Here is a 20,550-nt window from a genome sequence, read left to right on the forward strand (position 1 = left end):
TGTTCAAACAATGACAAAACAGGAATGTGGCATATACTTGAAACTCATTCATTCAAGTCTTATGTCTTATCTATGAGTTTTCTTTAGTTAACCAAGATCTCAATAATACCTTCCTTTTTTTTGACCTCTACTCCTTGGAACATCTCTTTAAAAATTGAACATTCCAGGACTTCCCTGGGAGTCCAGTGTTTTAGAATCTGCCTGCCAATCCAGGGGGACATGGGTTTGACCCCTGGTCCAGGAGGGTTCCACATGCCATGGAGCAACTAGGTCCTTGAGCCACAACTACTGAAGCCCATGTACACTAGAGGCCCTGCTCTGCAACAAGAGAAGTCACTGCAATGAGAAACCTACACACTGCAACTAGAGAGGAACCTCAGCCTGCTGCAACTACAGAAAGCCTGCATGTGGCAGCAAAGACCCAGTGTAGCCAAGAATAAATTAATAAATTAAAAAAAAATGAATGTTATATGAATTCACTGGTGGTCCAGTGGTTAAGAGTCTGCCTTCCAATATGGGGGATGCAGGTTTGATCCCAGGTCGGGGAACTAAGGTCCCATATGGCATGGAGCATGGACTATAGAGCCCATGTGCCACAAGAGCCCAGGTGTTGCAACAAAAGATCCAGTGTGCCACAACTAAGACCAAATACAGCCAATAAATAAATAAATAAATATATATTTAAAAACATGAATGTTGTACACCATGCAGGGCTTTCTTTCATCTTCCCTGACTCATGACTGTTCCTTTGCTCCCTAATTCCTGTGAAAGTACCAGCCTCATGACCATCTCTTTCCTGCCTTGCAGTTGTGGTCTCTTCAAGTCCCAGGGAAAGGTGGAGAGGAGATCATTGGGAGTTACAAAATTAAATGATATTTTCTTATCCTCATGCCATTTGCTTGAAACAGGATCTTTAAGCAGACCATTCTCTGTCTCAAGTTTGACTTGGAAAAGGATACCATGAAAAAGCTTTATAGATAATTCCTCCATTATCATATAGTAGCTTCTCTATTACTATCCCAATTGATCCCTCTATTATTGTCATAATGATCAATGTAGCATAATGCACCCTAATTCCAAAGGCAAAATCAGAGCCCCACCATAATTGTTCCCAGCAGGTTTGTGTTCTAGTTCTTTACATTTTTTCAGGTTGAGAGGACTATGCCTTTTCTGTTCCATTGCCATTTCACAACCTAAGCACTTAGTATAGTACTTGGTATATAATGTGTGTGTGTGCTTAGTAGCTTCAGTCATGTCTGACTCTTTTCGACCTTATGGACTGAAGCCCACCAGGCTCCTCTTCCATGGGATTCTCCAGGCAAGAATATTGGAGTGGATTGCCATGCCCTCCTCCAGGGGATCTTTTCAGCCCAAGGGTCAAACTCTGCGTCTCCTGCATTGCAGGTGGATTCTTTCCCCACTGGGCCATCTGGGATATAATAGATGCTCTATAAATATTTGTTGAATGCATAACAGAAATTGTCAGGGTACAGTAGAGGCAATTCCCTCTCATAAAATCTTTTGACTAAGAACAAAGAGACTATTTATCATGAACTTTTTTCAATTGAAAATAAAGAGAATGAGAGCCTTCTGTCTTTTATTGCGTTCCTTAAAATTAAAAAAAAAAAAAAAAGCCTTGGTTTCTCTTTGAATGTTGCACCTCTGCCACAGGAGGGAATTTCTAAACTGAGAACAATTGTCCTCAATTTTATATGCATTTAAGCAAACGTTCCTTCCTGAACCAAGGAGACTTCCCTGGTGGCTCAGATGGTAAAGCGTCTGCTTATAATGTGGGAGACCCGGGTTCGATCCCTGGGTTGGGAAGATCCCCTGGAGAAGGAAATGACACCCCACTCCAGTATTCTTGCCTGGAAAATCCCATGGATGGAGGAGCCTGGTAGGCTACAGTCCACGGGGCTGCAAAGAGTCGGACACGACTGAGTGACTTCACTTTCACTTTCACTTTCCTTCCTTTGAGCTGAAATGTGTCTTTATAAATTACATGGTTTTAATTCCCCTCTCTGAAAATAATTTCTCTTTGCCATGATAACTTTAGATGTTTGCAGACATTTAAATGATTCTCTAAGTCTCATCTTTCATTGATTTCAGTTATTCGAGTGCCTACTGTATGCCAGGCACTGGATTAGAGCCAAGTATGAAAGGTAAGAGACATGGGCTCTGCTATTCTGTAGCATTGAGTGTTACGGAAATGTTACTGCTTTGGAAGAAAAGTTATGACCAACCTAGATAGCATATTGAAAAGCAGAGACATTACTTTGCCAACAAAGGTCTGTCTAGTCAAGGCTATGGTTTTTCCAGTGGTCATGTATGGATGTGAGAGTTGGACTGTGAAGAAAGCTGAGCACTGAAGAATTGATGCTTTTGAACTGTGGTGTTGGAGAAGACTCTTGAGAGTCCCTTGGACTGCAAGGAGATCCAACCAGTCCATTCTAAAGGAGATCAGCCCTGGGTGTTCTTTGGAAGGAATGATGCTAAAGCTGAAACTCCAGTACTTTGGCCACCTCATGCGAAGAGTTGACTCATTGGAAAAGACTCTGATGCTGGGAGGGATTGGGGGCAAGAGGAGAAGGGGACTCCAGAGGATGAGATGGCTGGATGGCATCACTGACTCGATGGACGTGAGTCTGGGTGAACTCCGGGAGTTGGTGATGGACAGGGAGGCCTGGCATGCTGTGATTCATGGGGTCGCAAAGAGTCGGACACGACTGAGCGACTGAACTGAACTTGACTCCTCTGAGGTCATTATTCTGATTAAGACTCTGATGATCCAGCCATGCAAAGAAAGTGATTAGTAGGAGTATTAACTGGTCAAATGTAAGGAACTTAGTTGAAATCCAAGAAAGTTTGTGAAAGAAGATGAATGAGGACAGGCAACTTTTAAAACAGTGAGATGACATGAATACAGAAATATCAGTGGGACAGACTAGACAGTCATGAAACAGTTATTAGCCAACGTGAGAATTTAGTTTGTAATATAGATAATATTGGGCTTCCCTGGTAGTGATTAAAGAATCTGCCTGCCAATGCAGGAGATCTGGGTTCAATCCCTGGACCTGGAAGATCCTCTGGAGAAGAGCCTGGCTATCAACTCCAGTATTCTTGCCCCCAGAATTCCAGGGACAGAGGACCCTGGTGGGCTGCAGTCCATGGGGTCACAAAGAGTTTGACGTGACTGAGCAAGTGAGCATGAGCAACACTATATATGAGAGTCACACTTTTATTTATTGGAAAATAATGCTTTGATATTAGATACTCAACTACTCAACATTTTATAATTCTAGGAACATCCTGTACAATTTCGTAGCTTTGGACCTTTACCCCTCTCATTGGGAGTCCCCTCTCACCTGGAAAAGTCGTATCCCCCCTTCCATACTCTGTCCTGATATCTTCATTGGCATTGCCAGGCAGCAACGGGCATACTCTCTTTGGACCTTCTCTGTACCTTGTTGAAACTGGACCACACCTGAAGCAAGCTATCACACTGCATCCATGTGTTCATTTCTGGGTTTTTACATCCTACCTGGAGAGCAACACATTATAGTTACCTCTTTATGTGCAGTACCCAGCTCAGTGTTAGGCATAGAGGAGAAGCTCTGTAGATGTAAAAATGTCCTTTTGAAGGAAAAAATGGTGGAAAATTATTCAGGTGGGTACAGAGTAGGCTTCCCTGGTGGTTCAGATGGCAAAGAATCAACCTGCTGTGCAAGAGACCCGGGTACAATCCTGGTTTGGGAAGATCCCCTGGAGAAGGGAATGGCTGCCCACTCCAGTATTCTTGCCTGGGGAATTCCATGGAAAGAGGAGCCTGGCAGTCTATGGTTGACTCATGGGGTTGAAAAGAGTTGAACACAACCAAAGGACTAACACATACACACATAGAGTGGGTTATGAGGGGGTGGGCCAAAACTGAAGGACACTTAGAGTTGACCTAGAAATAGAGGTAAGAGAACACAGATTGTAGTGGGGCTTGGAGAGCTCTGTCCAGCACCAGGGACTTTTCCTTGATTTTGGTGGGCTTTTCTTCCCCTGGTGTCTCAGTCGGGGAAAAAAAAAAATCTGCCTGCAATGCAGGAGACCTGGGTTTGATCCCTGGGTGGGGAAGATCCCCTGGAGAAGGAAATGGCAACCCACTCCAGTATTCTTGCCTGGAGAATCGCATAGACAGATGAGGCTGGTGGGCTACAGTCCATGGGGTCGCAAAGAGACACAGCTGAGCGACTAACACCTCTTCCCCGTACATACCTACCTGTGTGCCAGGAAAATGTGCAAGGAAAATATTTGGCTCCTTCTTACCTCTTTACCACAGCTGTCTTTGAGCAACATAAGTGCAATGTCTAAAGGTCTGGGCTCTATGATCTTTGCTTCTCTCAGTGGAGGACAAACAAGGACAGAGATCAGAGACAAAGAGCTGAGTCTGGGACTCAGGGCTAGACTGATACCTGGCGTGGCACAGGGTGTTTCTTCCTGCCGTGGGATAGGTGAGCCAGAGGAGAAGAGCACAGGAGGATTATGTGGGGCTGTATCTCCTCACTTCCTACTGCATGAGTGGCTGCTTTTGTGGTCTGTTTCTGGAGAGTTCCTCCCTTGAGGGTCCGGGCAGTGACCTGCTCTGCCACATCCACCCACTGGGAGCAGAGCTGGAGCCACATGTGGGGTCTGCTATCCCCTCATCCCCAAGTCCTACAACCCCATACCTCAGCCCTCATTAGCCCCTTTTCTTCCTGAAGCAGTTTTTCTCTTCGGGTGTGGCCTCTAGGGTACCCAGCTTCCCTTAGGGAGCATCTTACTCCACCTCCAGTTCAGTTACAAGTCTAAAGATTAAGAAACATCTTGGGTGAAGTCTTCTTCAAGATCCTGGGGACACCTGAGGACCACGCTTTGGAACAGATATGAAACCAGTAGAGGGATTTCCCTGGTGGTCCAATGGCTAAGACTCCATGCTCCCAATGCGGGGTGCCTGGATTCAATCTCTGGTCAGGGAGCTAGAGCCCACATGCTGCAAACTGAGTTCACATGACCAACTAAAAGATCTCATGAGCTGCAACTGAGAGTTTGCATGTTGCAGCTACAGATTCCACATGCTTCAACAAAGATCAAAGATCCCATGTGCTGCAACTAAGATTTAGTTCAGTTCATTTCAGTTCAGTCGCTCAGTCGTGTCCTACTCTTTATGACCCCATGAATTGCAGCATGCCAGGCTTCCCTGTTGATCACCAACTCCCGGAGTTCACCCAAACTCATGTCCATTGAGTCCGTGATGCCATCCAGCCATTTCATCCTCTGTCATCCCCTTCTCCTCCTGCCCCCAATCCCTCCCAGCATCAGAGTCTTTTCCAATGATACAACTCTTCCTATGAGGTGGCCAAAGTACTGGAGTTTCAGCTTTAGCATCAGTCCTTCCAAAGAACACCCAGGACTGATCTCCTTTAGAATGGACTAGTTGGATCTCCTTGCAGTCCAAGGGACTCTTAAGAGTCTTCTCTAACACCACAGTTCAAAAGCATCAATTCTTCAGTGCTCAGCTTTCTTCACAGTCCAACTTTCACATCCATACATGACCACTGGAAAAACCATAGCCTTGACTAGATGGACCTGAGAGAGTCATTTCCTAGGCAGGTTGATAGGGAGTCTAGGGGTCCCCAAGGAGAGAGGGGTCTGGAATTCTCAAGGAGGAAGAAAGGACAAACTTTTTTTCTTTCTCCACATTTCTTAGGATTATATAACAATAATGTATCCTGCCTAAGGACAGTCTTTGGATTCAACCTTCCGTTATCTTAAAATGTTAATTATGGGAGTAGACCTGGTCTTTACAAGGATGTATCTTGCCTGAAGACAGTGTTATCTTAAAATGTAAATTATGGGAGTAGGTCTGATGAGGTCTTTACAACCTCCAGATATTCTTTGGATTATATAACTTCATTGTTAACACTAGCAAGCGGGTACTCTTTCTACCCCCTTCTGATGCCTATGTCAGAAGCTTTCTCTATCTCCTTTATACTTAAATAAAACTCTATTACACAAAAGCTCTGAGCAATCAAGCCTCGTCTCTGGCCCCGGATTGAATTCTTCTCCTCCAGGGGCCAAGAATCCCGGTGTCTTCGCGTGATTCAACCACAGACCTTCCAGATATTTGTTGGCAAAGTCACATCTCTGCTTTGTAATATGCTGTCTAGGTTGGTCATAATTTCCCTTCCAAGGAGTAAGCGTCTTTTAATTTCATTGCTGCAATCACCATCTGCAGTGATTTTGGAGCCCAGAAAAATAAAGTCTGACATTGTTTCAACAGTTTCCCCAGCTATTTCCCATGAAGTGATGGGACCAGATGCCATGATCTTACTTTTCTGTAAGTTGAGCTTTAAGCCAACTTTTTCACTGTCCTCTTTCACTTTCATCAAGAGACTTTTTAGTTCTTCAGTTTCTGCCATAAGGGTGGTGTAATCTGCATATCTGAGGTTATTGATGTTTATCCCAGAAATCTTGATTCCAGCTTGTGCTTCTTCCAGCCCAGCGTTTCTCATGATGTACTCTGCATAGAAGTTAAATAAGCAGGGTGACAATATACAGCCTTGATGTACTCCTTTTCCTATTTGGAACCAGTCTGTTGTTCCATGTCCACTTCTAACTGTTGCTTCCTGACCTGCATATAGGTTTCTCAAGAGGCAGGTCAGGTGGTCTGGTATTCCCATCTCTTTCAGAATTTTCCACAGTTTATTGTGATCCACACAGTCAAAGGCTTTGGCATAGTCAATAAAGCAGAAATAGATGCTTTTCTGGAACTGTCTTGCTTTTTCGATGATCCAGCAGATGTTGGCAATTTGATCTCCGGTTCCTCTGCCTTTTCTAAATCCAGCTTCAATATCTGGAAGTTCACGGTTCACATATTGCTGAAGCCTGGCTTGGAGAATTTTGAGCATTACCTTACTAGCATGTGAGATGAGTGCAATTGTGCAGTAGTTTGAGCATTCTTTGGCACTGCCTTTCTTTGGGATTGGAATGAAAACTGACCTTTTCCAGTCCTGTGGCCACTGCTGAGTTTTCCAAATTTGCTGGCATATTGAGTGCAGCACTTTCACAGCATCATCTTTCAGGATTTGGAATAGCTCAACTGGAATTCCATCACCTCCACTAGCTTTGTTCATAGTGATGCTTTCTAAGGCCCACTTGACTTCACATTCCAGGATGTCTGGCTCTAGGTCAGTGATCACACCTTTGTGATTATCTGGGTCATGAAAATCTTTTTTATACAGTTCTTCTGTGTATTCTTGCCACCTCTTCTTAATATCTTCTGCTTCTGTTAGGTCCATACCATTTCTGTCCTTTATCGAGCCCATCTTTGCGTGAAATATTCCCTTGGTATCTCTAATTTTCTTGAAGAGATCTCTAGTTTTTCCCATTCTGTTGTTTTCCTCGAGGAAGGCTTTCTTATCTCTCCTTGTTATTCTTTGGAACTCTGCATTCAAATGGGAATATCTTTCCTTTTCTCCTTTGCTTTTCGCTTCTCTTCTTTTCACAACTATTTGGGTGCAGCCAAAAAGTAAAAAAAAAAAAAAAAGCAGTGGACAGGAGGACAAGCTTTCAAGGGTCACTGCAGTAACAGGACAATGACCTTGACCATTCCCAGGCCCAAACAGGCATGAGGCAACTTGATACTGTGTGTCTGGAGAGTGAAGTCAGAAGTCAGGGGTCACTGAGTGATGGGATGTCAGGACCTTCACAGAGCCCTGTGGTCTGCTTTGTAGTCGGCCTAGCAGATGTCCCCTGTTCATTCAACTTATAAACCCTTTTAAAGCCCCTTCCTTTTTAAAAAACTTTTTATTTTATATTGGAGTATACCTGATTAACAATGTGGTGATACTTTCAAGTGGACAGTGAAGGGATTCAGCCATAGATAAACACGTATCCATCCTCCTCCAAACTGCCCTCCTATGCAGGCTGCCACATGGCACTGAGAGGGGTTCCCTGGAGCACCTTCCATTTTTGATAATGTGATAAACAAGTCAGAGTAAGCCTCATGGGATTTCCTTGTGCTTGTACAATCCATTGAGGTTATCCAAGGAGACAAAGGATAAATAAACAGGTAAATAGAAAATAATATATATAGATAATGATGTAATTACGTAAATAGATAATGATGTATATGATTTAAAATATTAATGAAGTAGGGCTATGGGCTAGAGTGAGCCTGAGGCTTCTCAGAGGAGGTGACATTTGGAGCTAAGATGGAAATATTCATAGAAGACCTGGAGCCAGGCAAAAGGCAAGGAGGAAAAAGCATACTTGGCACTCTCGGGAGAGGAAAGCACATGTGCAAAAGCCCTGAGACAGCAACTGGCTTGATATTTTTGTCACAGGCCAGTGTTTCAGAAGCCAACATGGAAAATATGTGAGATGGGTGTGGCCAAATGTTAGGGCCGTGGTCATTCAGAGCTTTATAGACCCATTTCAGAAGTTAGGGTTTTAATCTTAGAGAGATGAAGACACTGCAATGCTTTGTAGCAAAAATGATGTGATGTGATGTTCTTTTTTGATTTCTAAATTTTCTCTGGCTGCTGTGTAGAGATTGGGCTGTAGGTGGGCCAGACTGGAATTAGGGAGACCAATGAAGAGACATGGAGACCATCTGGGGGAGTGATGACAACAATTACCATTACTCTTTAGGAGGTTTTTATTCTGATCAGTCTATCTGTCTTATATATTTTCAGTTAGTTTAATTCTCACCTGATCATCCCAAAGGGAGCACAAAAAATTTTCCAAGATTATGAAACGCCTTGTTGTTGTTTAATTGCTCAGTCAGGCCCAATTCTTTTGTGACTCCAGGGACCGTAGCACACCAGGCTCCACTGTCCTCCACTATCAGAATTTGCTCAAATTCATGTCCATTGAGTCAGTGACACTGTCCAACCATCTCATGCTCTGCTGCCTTCTTCTCCTTTTGCCTTTAATTTTTTGCATCAGGGTCTGTTCCAATGAGTCGACTCCTCACATCATCTGGCCAAAGTATTGGAGCTTCACCTTCAGTAACAGAGGAGGAAATGGCAACCCACTCCAGTGTTCTTGCCTAGAGAACCCCTTGAACAGTATGAAATGCCTAGGTCACAGGAAAATGCCAACCACCTACAGAAAAAGATGGAAGTGCCAACTGACCAACCTGTCACCCCATAGTAACCTTTCTCTTCCTTCTAGGTCTGATATCAGGTTTTCATGGTGGGAAACAATGCACCTTTTTAATTATTATTTTGTTTTTGGCTGTACTGGGTCTTTGTTGCTGTGTGTGGATTTCTCTAGTTGCAGCGAGCAGAGGCTACTCTCTAGTCGCAGTGTGCAGGCTTCTCATTTCAGAGGCTCCTCTTATTGTAGATCACAGGCTGTACGACACACAGGCTTCAGTAGCTGCAGCACGTGAGCTGAGTAGTGTGGTGCATGGCCTTAGTTGCTCCTTGGCATGTGGAATCTTCCCAGATCAAGTATTGAACCCGTGTCCCCTGCATTGGCAGATGGATTCTTAACCATTGGACCATGAGGGAAGTCCACAATGCATCTTTAAAGAGGTCCATTGGATTTGTGTGAGTCTGGAGGTCCATGGGGTGAATGGGAAGAACTGCTGGGAGCAGTACTTCCTCCTCATCAAGACAAACAGGACAGCTGGGACAGACAGATGCTATGGTAACAATATGCAAGATTTCTGCTCTGAGAACTGCAGTTGTGTTCTTTGTTTTGACAGGGGTCCAAGGAGTCTCCCTCAGAGTTCTGCTTTTCTCCCACACCTATTTGAGCTCCCATAGGTGTCTCAGCTATGAGCAGCAAGTGGGTGCCTCTCAAGTGTCCTCTAAGTGTTCCAAAAAGATGGTGAATGTGATAATTAGAATGAAGACAAGGAGGACAGCAACTGTGTTATGAACCTTTGTGGAGGGCATCCTATGTCCCAAGTCAGAGCTTATATAGCTTGTTTCATTTCATCTGCATAATCACCCTCAAAATCTAGGTGCATGCTCTGTTATTGTTATTGTTAAACTTTTTCTTGGAGTATAGTTATTTACAATGTTGTGTTGATTTCTGCTGTGCAGCAAAGTGATTCAACTATACATATACATATATCCACTCTTTTAGATTTTTTTCTCATTTGGGTCCACAGAGCACTGAGTAGAGTTCCCTGTGTTTTGCAGTAGGTTCTCTATTTTAAACAGAGTATCAGTAGTGTATAGGTAGCAATACCAGTCTCCCAATTCATCCCATCCTTTCTCCCCTTGATATCCATAAGTTTGTTCTGTGACTTTATCTCTGCTCTGAAAATAACTTCATTTTTTAAAGATTCCATGTATAAGTGATATTATGATCCTATTTTTCTGCTTTATTATTATTTTATAGAAAAGAGAAGGAGCTATGAATTTTTATGTAATTTGTACAAGTCATGAAGTAGAAAGGTGTGAAGCCAAGTTTAAATCAGGCCGTCTGACTCCAAACACAGGGCAACTGAATGGTATTCTCCCTCTGTCAACTAGACATTTCACTTCCTGGACACTCCAGGAAGAGATTGCCTGCTCACTCTGCTTTCCCTTTGGGGGTTCCGGGGAGACCACAGTGGGGAGCAGTGGATGGCACCTGATGCATCAACTAAAGAGGAATTGCTGTTATCACAGGCAGAGAGCATGGGAAGAGTTGTTCAGTTGACAAAAATTGAGTTTATCATGGATGGGAAGATGTTTTTGTTTATTTTGTGTGCAAGAATCCTGGTCATTTTATAGCTGACTAAAGTTATAAATGTAGATCTGTTTTAAAAAAGGTTTAAAACTTCTGTAGGTGGTAAACCCATGTTCATAGCAGCATTATTCAGAGTAGCCAAAAGATGGAAAGAACCCAACTGTCCATAAACATATGAATGGACAAAGAAAATGTGTAATGTACATACCATGGATATTCATTGGAAGGACTGAAGCTTCAATACTTTGGCCACCAGATGCAAAGAGCCAATTCATTGGAAAAGACCCTGATTCTGGGAAAGATTGAAGGCAGGAAGAGAAGGGGTTGACAGAGAATGAGATAGTTGGATGGTATCATTGACTCAATGGAGTCAATGAGCAAATTCTGGGAGACAGTGAAGGACAGGGAAGCCTGGCATGCTGCAATCCATGGGGTCACAAGAAGTCAGACATGACTGGGTAACTGAACAACAACAAGACACACACACCCACACACACAACTATTTTCTTGTTGAGATTCCATTTCACTTTCATAGTATTGTAACGGTTGTATTGTAGTGTCTGTGTCTTGCATGTCATCTAGTTGGTGCAACTGTTTGGTGTTTGTGTATATCCCGTTTTATGTGTGTGTGTGTGTGTTTTGTTGGCTGTTAGAATCTCAACTGTCTCACCTTTAAAATGGGAATAGATTCATTCCTATTGGAAAGATTATATGAGATAACAAAGAGCAGTTAGCATAGGCTTACCATAAAATAAGCACTCAAACATCAATTATATTTTCATATGTATTCAATCATACTTTATCCAATTTAAAAAACACTGATGGTGGTACAAACATATACACAACACAAATCCACAGTGAAACACATAGAAATAAAGTGAACAATCAGGAGTTTAAACATGCTATGCCAACATTGGAGATAACAAAGCTATAGTAAATTTCAAATTGAAGTTTTGAACTCACCAGTGTGGAAGTAAGAAGACCAAAGACATAATTTTTTGGATAGCAGATGGGGCAGAAATTACTGGGAGATTGTTTGAATGTGGGTTAAAACCTGGAAGAGGGAATTCCCTGGTGGTCCAGTGGTTGGGACTCATCACTTTCACTGCCATGGCTCAGGTTCAATCCCTGGTCAGGGAACTAAGATCCTGCAAGCCATGAGACACAGCCAAAAAAACAAACAAACAAACAAAAAAAAAAACTAGGAGAGGAAAAAAAAATCACAGATCTTACAAGATTGGGTGAAAAAAACAAGATGATTTGAGATATGCAAGAGTAATTCTTTCCTTTTTTGTTGGCTGGGCTTGGTCTTTTTTGCTGCACGTGAGCTTTTCTCTAGTTGCAGCAAGCGGAGGCTACTCTCTAGTTGCAGTGCTCAGGCTTCTTTTGTTTTGGAGCACAGGCTCTAGGGCATCTGGGCTTGAAAGTAGTAATGATGCATGGGCTGAGTTGCCCCATGGCTTGTGGGATCTTAGTTCCTGGGCCAGAAATTAAACCCATGTCCCCTGCATTGCAAGGTGGATTCTTAACCACTGGTCCACCAGGGAAGTTCCAAGAGTAAGAATGTCATCACCGACTCAATGGACATGAGTTTGAGCAAACTCTGGGAGATAGTGGAGGACAGGGAAGCCTGGTGTGCTGCAGTTCATGAGGTCGCAAAGAGTCAGATAGGACTTGATGACTGAACAACAACAACCCACAGAACCTCTTAGTCCTGAAGCCATTGGAATTATCACAAACAAGAGGTTGTTCTGTTGAGGAGCCTTCTGAAGGCTCCCTTCACATCCTTGTTCCTCAGGCTGTAGATGAAGGGGTTCAACATGGGGGTCACCACGCTGTACATCACAGAGGCCACTGAGACTTTCTGGGGGGAGTGAGTCACTGCAGAAGTGAAATGGACCCCCACACCTGTCCCATAAAATAAAGAAACAACTGAGAGGTGAGACCCACAGGTGGAAAATGCTTTTTGCTTTCCCCCAGATGAGGACATCTTCCTTATGGATGAAGCAATTCGTGAGTAGGAGAAAAGAATCCCAACGAGGGGGAAAACACCCAGAACACCAGTCATAAAATATATCAAAGTCCAGTTCAGGAAGGTATCAGAGCAGGCCAATTCAAGAATATGTGTCAGTTCACAGAAGAAATGTGGAATTTCAGGATCTCTACAGAAGGTCAGGTGCTTCATCAGACAAATGTGAAGGAGGGATGTCAGGACACCAATGAGCCAGGTAATAAAAACCAGCCAACCACAGAGGTGTGGGTTCATGATGACCGTGTAATGCAGAGGGTGACAGATGGCCACAAATCGGTCATAGGCCATGGAAGTCAGGAGCAGAGTGTCCAGGATAGGAAAAAGCATGGAAAAATACACCTGAGTGAGGCAGTCCATGTAGGAGATGGCTTTGTTCTCTGTGTGGATGCTCAGTAGCATCTTGGGGACTATGCTGGTGCTGAAACAGATGTCAACCAAGGACAGGTTTGAGAGGAAGAAGTACATGGGGGTGTGGAGGTGGGAGTCAAAAATGATGGCCAAGATGATGAGCAGGTTGCCAAGCACAGTGACCAAGTACATGGACAGGAACAGCCCAAATATGAGGGGCTGCAGTTCTGGGTCCTCAGAGAACCCAAGGAGAATAAACTCTGAAACTCCTGTTCTGTTTCCTGCTTCCATGTGGCTTATATATCTATGAAGGAAGAGACAAGAGCAGCAGGAATTAGCAGCAAACTGGCATCCTCCACATATTAGAAATATTGATCATGCCTTTCACTCAAGTTTTAATGTTTATGAAGTTTGCCATTTTGTCTAAGCATTGGAGCTTTTTTCACTCAAAAGTGAAAACCTGTTTTTATCTTATAGCTTATCCTAATTTCTTGTATTAAGTATCCATTTTATGACAACAAAATGAAAATAGAATCATATAAAATGGAATCTGGCATTCCTGACCACTTCTCTGAAGGATCTGTTTTATAACAACCCTGTCAGATGGTTATGGATCTTCACAATGGGGACAAATCAACACGATAGAAATAATGTTGCTTCTGTGGGATTGAAATCCTGCACATTTGGGATCCTGCCAAAAGTGCAGGACTTCAGTCTAAAGACTAGGGAGCATCAGGGCTTCCCTGTGGCTCAGTGGTAAAGAATCCACCTGCCAACACAGGAGACATGGTTTTGATTCCTGGTCTGGGAAGATCCCACATGCCACAGAGCAACTAAGCTCCAGCACCGCAACTACTGAGCCTGTGCTCTAGAGCCCAGGAGCTGCAACTACTGAGACCTGGGTATCCTAGAGCCCATGCTCTGCAACAAGAGAAGCCACTGCAAGGAGAAGCCCATGCACTGCAACTAGAGAGTAGCCCCAGCTCACCATAACAGAAAAGCCTGCACATAGCAGCAAAGACCCAGCACAACCAGAAATAAAAATATAAAGACTAGGGAACATCAGACAAACTCAAGTCGAAGGACATTTTACACCATGCCTGACCTGCCCCTTTCAAAAATGTAAATGCCAACAAATTCAAATAAATTCTAGCAATTGTTCTGGATTAAAGGAGATTAAAAAGACATGTCAGCTGAATGTAATCATAGATGTTCTTTTGCTGCAGATGGAATTATCAGGATAACTGTCAACATAGACATGAGTTCTGTAAATTTAATAATAGTATATAAATTTTAATTTTATTATTTTGATAATTGGACTATGGCTGTGTGAGGCAATGCCCTTGTTTCTAGTGAATTTTGAAGACTTAGAGATAAAGAGATCCCATATGTACAGTTCTATTTTCTCTTAAGTGGTTCTGAAAATTTTCACCAAGAGACACAGGCACACACACACACACACTTACAAAAGGAAGAAGGAAAAGTGGATTAAAAAAAGTAAAGATGTTAAAGTGTTAAAATTGGGGAGATCTAATAGAAGATATACATAAGAACTATTTGTTCTTTTAACCTTTCTGTAAATCTGAAATGAGGTTAAAATCAAAAGTTAAAAAGTATCCCCTTCACATTATGCCCAGTAGTACAGGGCAGAAAAACAAGAAGAAAACCCTTTGTGAGATGCTGTCAGAAAAGAGTTAGACTCCCTGGTAGCTCAGATGGTAAAGAATCTGCCTGCAATGCAGGAGACTAGGCTTCAATCTCTGGGTGGGGAAGATCCCCTAGAGAAGGGAATGGAATGGCAACCCACTCCAGTATTCTTGCCTGGAGAATTTCATGGACAGAGGAGCCTGTCAGGCTATAGTCCAAGGGGTTGAAAACAGTCAGACACAACTGAGCAACTAACACTTTCACTTTTCAAAGAACACTGCAGCTGGGGTCACCACTCACAGATTTTGGAGCCAACAGTCACACTGTCCTAGAAACCTCAGCCTGAGGAACTTAGTCTAAAATGGTCCCCAATGAACAGTACCCTAGGTCCCAAGCAGAAGCAAACACATCTCTGGAAGGTGCTTTCATCCCAGGATCTTCTCCTCAATGTCCAGAAGGGAGACAGTTTTGCAGTATCCAGAAGGGAGAAGGTCTGCAGTTTTTCTTTCTTTTAACACTCTTTCCAGGTTTTCCTGTACACGTTGCTCCTCCCAACCTCCCAGTCTTATTGAGCATCATACCAGCCTTTCACTCTCAAAGCCCCCAACATGTTTGCCTTTAGGAGTCCTAAAAACGCTAGGATTCTTCCCCCAACCATGCCTGTGGAAGTGCTGCCCTCTCTGATGAGATCCTCCTCCCTGCTTTGGTCATCTTGTGGTGACTCCTGTCCTCATCTCTAAGATGAACCCTCCCTGCCCACCAACTGCAGTTCACTAATCCATGCCTTTAGAACCCTTTCTACTTTTCTCCACTAAACAAATCATAGTTATGTTTTTGCATTTACTTATGGAATTAATTGAGCTGTCCCTCTTACTGAATCATAAATCACGCAAGTTCAGATAACACATTACTCACCTTTGTATCCCCAGGGCTGTGTTATCAAAGAATATGGAAAGCTGAATGAAGGTTGAAAACAGATATCATTAAATGTAACAGAAATGGGAAATCTACAAGTTAACCTCATACTGACTGTAGCTGCACCAAGGTAAGAAAGGAGTAGTGGACACCTTACCTTTGACAAAGGAGGCAAGAATATGCAATGGAGAAAAGACAGTCTCTTTAACAAGTGGTGCTGGGAAAACTGGTCAACCACTTATAAAAGAATGAAACTAGAACACTTTCTAACACCATACACAAAAATAAACTCAAAATGGATTAAAGATCTCAATGTAAGACCAGAAACTATAAAACTCCTAGAGGAGAACATAGGCAAAACACTCTCCGACATATATCACAGCAGGATCCTCTATGACCCACCTCCCAGAATATTGGAAATAAAAGCAAAAATAAACAAATGGGACCTAATTAAACTTAAAAGCTTCTGCACAACAAAGGAAACTATAAGCAAGGTGAAAAGACAGCCTTCAGAATGGGAGAAAATAATAGCAAATGAAGCAACTGACAAACAACTAATCTCAAAAATATATAAGCAACTCCTACAGCTCAATTCCAGAAAAATAAATGACCCAATCAAAAAATGGGCCAAAGAACTAGACATTTCTCCAAAGAAGACATACAGATGGCTAACAAACACATGAAAAGATGCTCAACATCACTCATTATCAGAGAAATGCAAATCAAAACCACAATGAGGTACCATTTCATGCCAGTCAGAATGGCTGTGATCCAAAAGCCTACAAGCAATAAATGCTGGAGAGGGTGTGGAGAAAAGGGAACCCTCTTACACTGTTGGTGGGAATGCAAACTAGTACAGCCACTATGGAGAACAGTGTGGAGATTCCTTAAAAAACTGGAAATAGAACTTCCATGCTAATGCTAAGTCACTTCAGTCGTGTCTGACTCTGTGTGACCCCATAGACGGCAGCCCACCAGGCTCTGCCGTCCCTGGGATTCTCCAGGCAAGAATACTGGAATGGGTTGCCATTTCCTTCTCCAATATATGAAAGAGAAAAGTGAAAGTGAAGTCGCTCAGTCGTGTCCGACTCTTAGTGACCCCATGGACTGCAGTCTACCAGGCTCCTCTGTCCATGGATTTTCCAGGCAAGAGTACTGGAGTGGGGTGCCATTGCCTTCTCCGAGAACTGCCATATGACCCAGCAATCCCACTTCTGGGCATACACTGAAGAAACCAGAATTGAAAGAGACACGTGTACCCCAATGTTCATCGCAGCACTGTTTATAATAGCCAGGACATGGAAGCAATCTAGAGGTCCATCAGCAGACGAATGGATAAGAAAGCTGTGGTACATATACACAATGGAGTATTACTCAGCCATTAAAAAGAATACATTTGAATCAGTTCTAATGAGGTGGATGAAACTGGAGCCTATTATACAGAGTGAAGTAAGCCAGAAGGAAAAACACCAATACAGTATGCTAACACATATATATGGAATTTAGAAAGATGGTAACAATAACCCCGTATGGGAGACAGCAAAAGAGACACTGATGTATAGAACAGTCTTTTGGACTCTGTGAGAGAGGGAGAGGGTGGGATGATTTGGGAGAATGGCATTGAAACATGTATAATATCATATAAGAAATGAATCGCCAGTCCAGGTCCGATGCAGGATACTGGTTGCTTGGGGCTGGTGCACTGGGACGACCCAGAGGGATGGTATGGGGAGGGAGGTCCGAGGGGGGTTCAGGATGGGGAGCACGTGTACACCTGTGGCAGATTCATGTTGATGTATGGCAAAACAAATACAATATTGTAAAGTGATTGGTCTCCAGTTAAAGTAAATAAATTTAAATAAAAAAAAGGAGTAGTATGAAGTTATCTGATAAAACCACAACAATATTGTAATTATCCTCCAATTAAAATAAATACATTAAAAATTAATCTGAAAAAATCCAACATAGCCCATTATGAATTAATATCAATCTGACAAGTGCAAAAAATATTTAATATTAGTAAGTCAGATAACAACATATTTATGTCAATAGATCAATGCACAAAATAATGATAAGTTTCAAACCAAGTTTCATTTAACAAAATTTAAGTCATTGATGGGAAGGGAACAGAGCAAAACATCAGTCATCTAAGAATAGAAGAGTACTGCCCACAGATGATAAAGTACAGCTATGTTAACCGAGTGTGAAAGAAAGTGAAAGTGTTAGTCGCTCAGTCACGTCTGACTCTTTGCGACCCCATGGATCATAGCCAGCCAAGCTCCTCTGTCCTTGGAATTCTCCAGGCAGGAATACTAGAGTGAGTTGCCATCCCTTCTCCAGAGGATCTTCCTGACCCAGGGATCGAAACTGGGTCTCTTGCATTGCAGGCAGATTCTTTACTGTTTGGGCCACCATGGAAGTCTGAGAGTCATCATTAAAACTTAAAAAAACCAAAACCAACCAATAAAATGCAGAAAGGGGAAACTGTGCCAGCTATTATAACTATTTAACATTGTTTCTATTAATTCAAAAGAAACACCATAAAAAAGTAAACAAGGTTTAATATTAGGAAATGAAAACAAAATTGGTCACTATCAGTTGCTGATATGATATGAGACACCAAAGAAGGTCAATTTAAATAGAATTTGAACTAATCAGTGTCATCAGCTTTCTTGGATTTTCAAATAATCATTACAAAAGATAAGAGAAAAAGAGGGACTGTTCATAATTGCAGTGACATATAGGCACACCTGGCACAGAAAGGGGGTTTGATGCATATTTGTTGAACCAAAGAGTGTATGCTGCTGCTGCTGTTTAGTCGCTCAGTCGTGTCCGACTCTTTGTGACCCCTTGGACAGTAACCCACCAGGCTCCTCTGCCCATGGAATTTCCCAGGCAAGAATACTGGAGTGGGTTACCATTCCCTTCTCCAGGGGATCTTCCCAACCCAGAGAGTGAATGTAGGTCTCCTGTGTCTCCTGCATTGGGATTCTTTACCACTGAGCTACCTGGGAAGCCCTAAAGAGTGTACACAACCTAGTAGAAAGCAAGTGACCATGGGGGTGAGGTAGAGAAGCAGATATTTGCTGAAGCAGAGATTCTTCAATGAGAGCCTACATCAGAATCACCTGGAGGCCTTGTTAAAATGGACTGTTGGGTCCCTTTCCATGAGTTCCTGTCATTATGATTGAGCAGGATCTGAGAGTGCATTTCTGTCATATTCCTGGGGATATTCTGCTCCTCTAGGAGCCCCACTTTCAGAACTACTGTGAGTGAAAGTCACAACCCCATGGACTATACGGTCATGGAATTCTCCAGGCCAGAATTCTGGAGTGGGTAGCCTTTCCCTTCTCCAGGGGATCTTTGTAACCCAGGGATAGAACCCAGGGATTGAACCTAGGTCTCCTGCATTGTAGGTGGATTTTTTACCAGCTAAGCCACAAGGGCTTCCCTGGTGGCTCAGACGGTAAAGTGTCTGCCTGCAATGCAGGAGACCTGGGTTTGATCCCGGGGTCAGGAAGATGCCCTGGAGAAGGAAATGACAACCCACTCCAGTACTCTTGCCTGGAAAATTTCATGGATGGAGGAGCCGTGGGCTACAGTCCATGGGGTTGCAAAGAGTCAGACACGACTGAGCAACTTCACTTTAAGCCACAAGGGAAGCCCAAGAATACTGGAATAGGTAGCCTATCCCTTCTCCAGCAGATCTTCCCGACCCAGGGGTCAAACCGGGGTCTTCTGCATTGCAGGCAGATTCTTTACCAACTGAGCTATTAGGGAAGCCTGAGAGGTACTGTACTAGAGAAGAATAAGAAAGGTATTAGCAGGTGGATTGAAAACACTTATTACATCTAAGAGAGTGGCAATTCTTGATACTGAGAAAGTCACTAGTTTTTAGAGGGGCTGAGGCAGACAGAAAACAATTGTAATGGAATAAAATAAGACATAAATAGCTAGGAAAATAAATTCTAGAAATTTAACAGGAAACCATCTTGGGTTATTATCTATTATGTTACCTCCTTCTGGGAACCATCACTGTTTTGATTCTCCTTTTTATACACAGCACTCACTCATACAGCAAGATCTTCTTGGCTGGGATTGCTCAACAAAATGCTTGTGCAGCCTCTTCGCCTCTGTCTCTTGGATGCTGAAGACAGATTCTCCCAGGGAGATGGAACCTGTCACAAAGCCATGACTGTGGGAGTTACCCATGTGGTCTCCTGGTCAGGCATCACTGAACTAGGGTGAGGCTGGTAGGGAGGTATTTACAGTTTCTCCAGCCCCAGGGGGAAGAATTCTCACCACTCATCATTAAATAAATTGTTCCTTTGGTGCTCTGCTCTTCAAGTTATTCAGCTCCCTTTGGGTGGAGAGGAAATGGCAGAACAGAATGGTGTGTGCTCTAGGAAGGTAGCTTTGGGGCTAGATGGATCTCTCTCCCATTACCACCCTCTTCCTTCCTGGAAAAGCTTTCATCATTTTTGATTTGGCTTCGAGGTAAAGAAGTTACCCCTCAGGAATGTGTCTCTGATGTAAAGACTCATCTCCCTGTAGATACACCACTTAGGGTCACAAAGTAATACAGAAGAAAAGAGACACATCTGTCTCAGTGAATTCCTCATGACACTGGATATTTGTTATGTAGACAAGAGTCTTGTTTCAAGAGAGGGTCATCAACTGTGTTAAATGATGCTATGAGGTCAAGGAACAAAGGCTGAATGATAGCCTGTAGATTTAGTGACATGGAAACAGTGGAAAGAGCAATTTTGGTAGAGTGCTGGGGAGGGGTCTATTTGCAGAGCTTGGGAGTGATGTGGCAATGAGGAATTTGACCCTGTGAGTTTAAAACATTCTGCCAAGAATTTTGTTGGTGAAGGGAAAGAAAGAGA

At 43.0% G+C, this 20,550-nt stretch overlaps 1 protein-coding gene across 1 annotated transcript; it reads right to left on the minus strand.

Annotated features, from left to right (window-relative positions):
- Positions 1-12,451: 12,451 nt before the first annotated feature.
- On the minus strand, positions 12,452-13,393 carry LOC133250613 (olfactory receptor 7D2). The gene has a single exon (XM_061422041.1). It carries the CDS (start codon positions 13,388-13,390, stop codon positions 12,452-12,454), a length of 939 nt encoding a protein of 312 aa, XP_061278025.1. The 5' UTR covers positions 13,391-13,393.
- Between the last annotated feature and the right edge of the window lie 7,157 nt (positions 13,394-20,550).

This window comes from Bos javanicus, chromosome 7 (genome assembly GCF_032452875.1).
Source record: "Bos javanicus breed banteng chromosome 7, ARS-OSU_banteng_1.0, whole genome shotgun sequence".
NCBI lineage: Eukaryota > Metazoa > Chordata > Mammalia > Artiodactyla > Bovidae > Bos > Bos javanicus.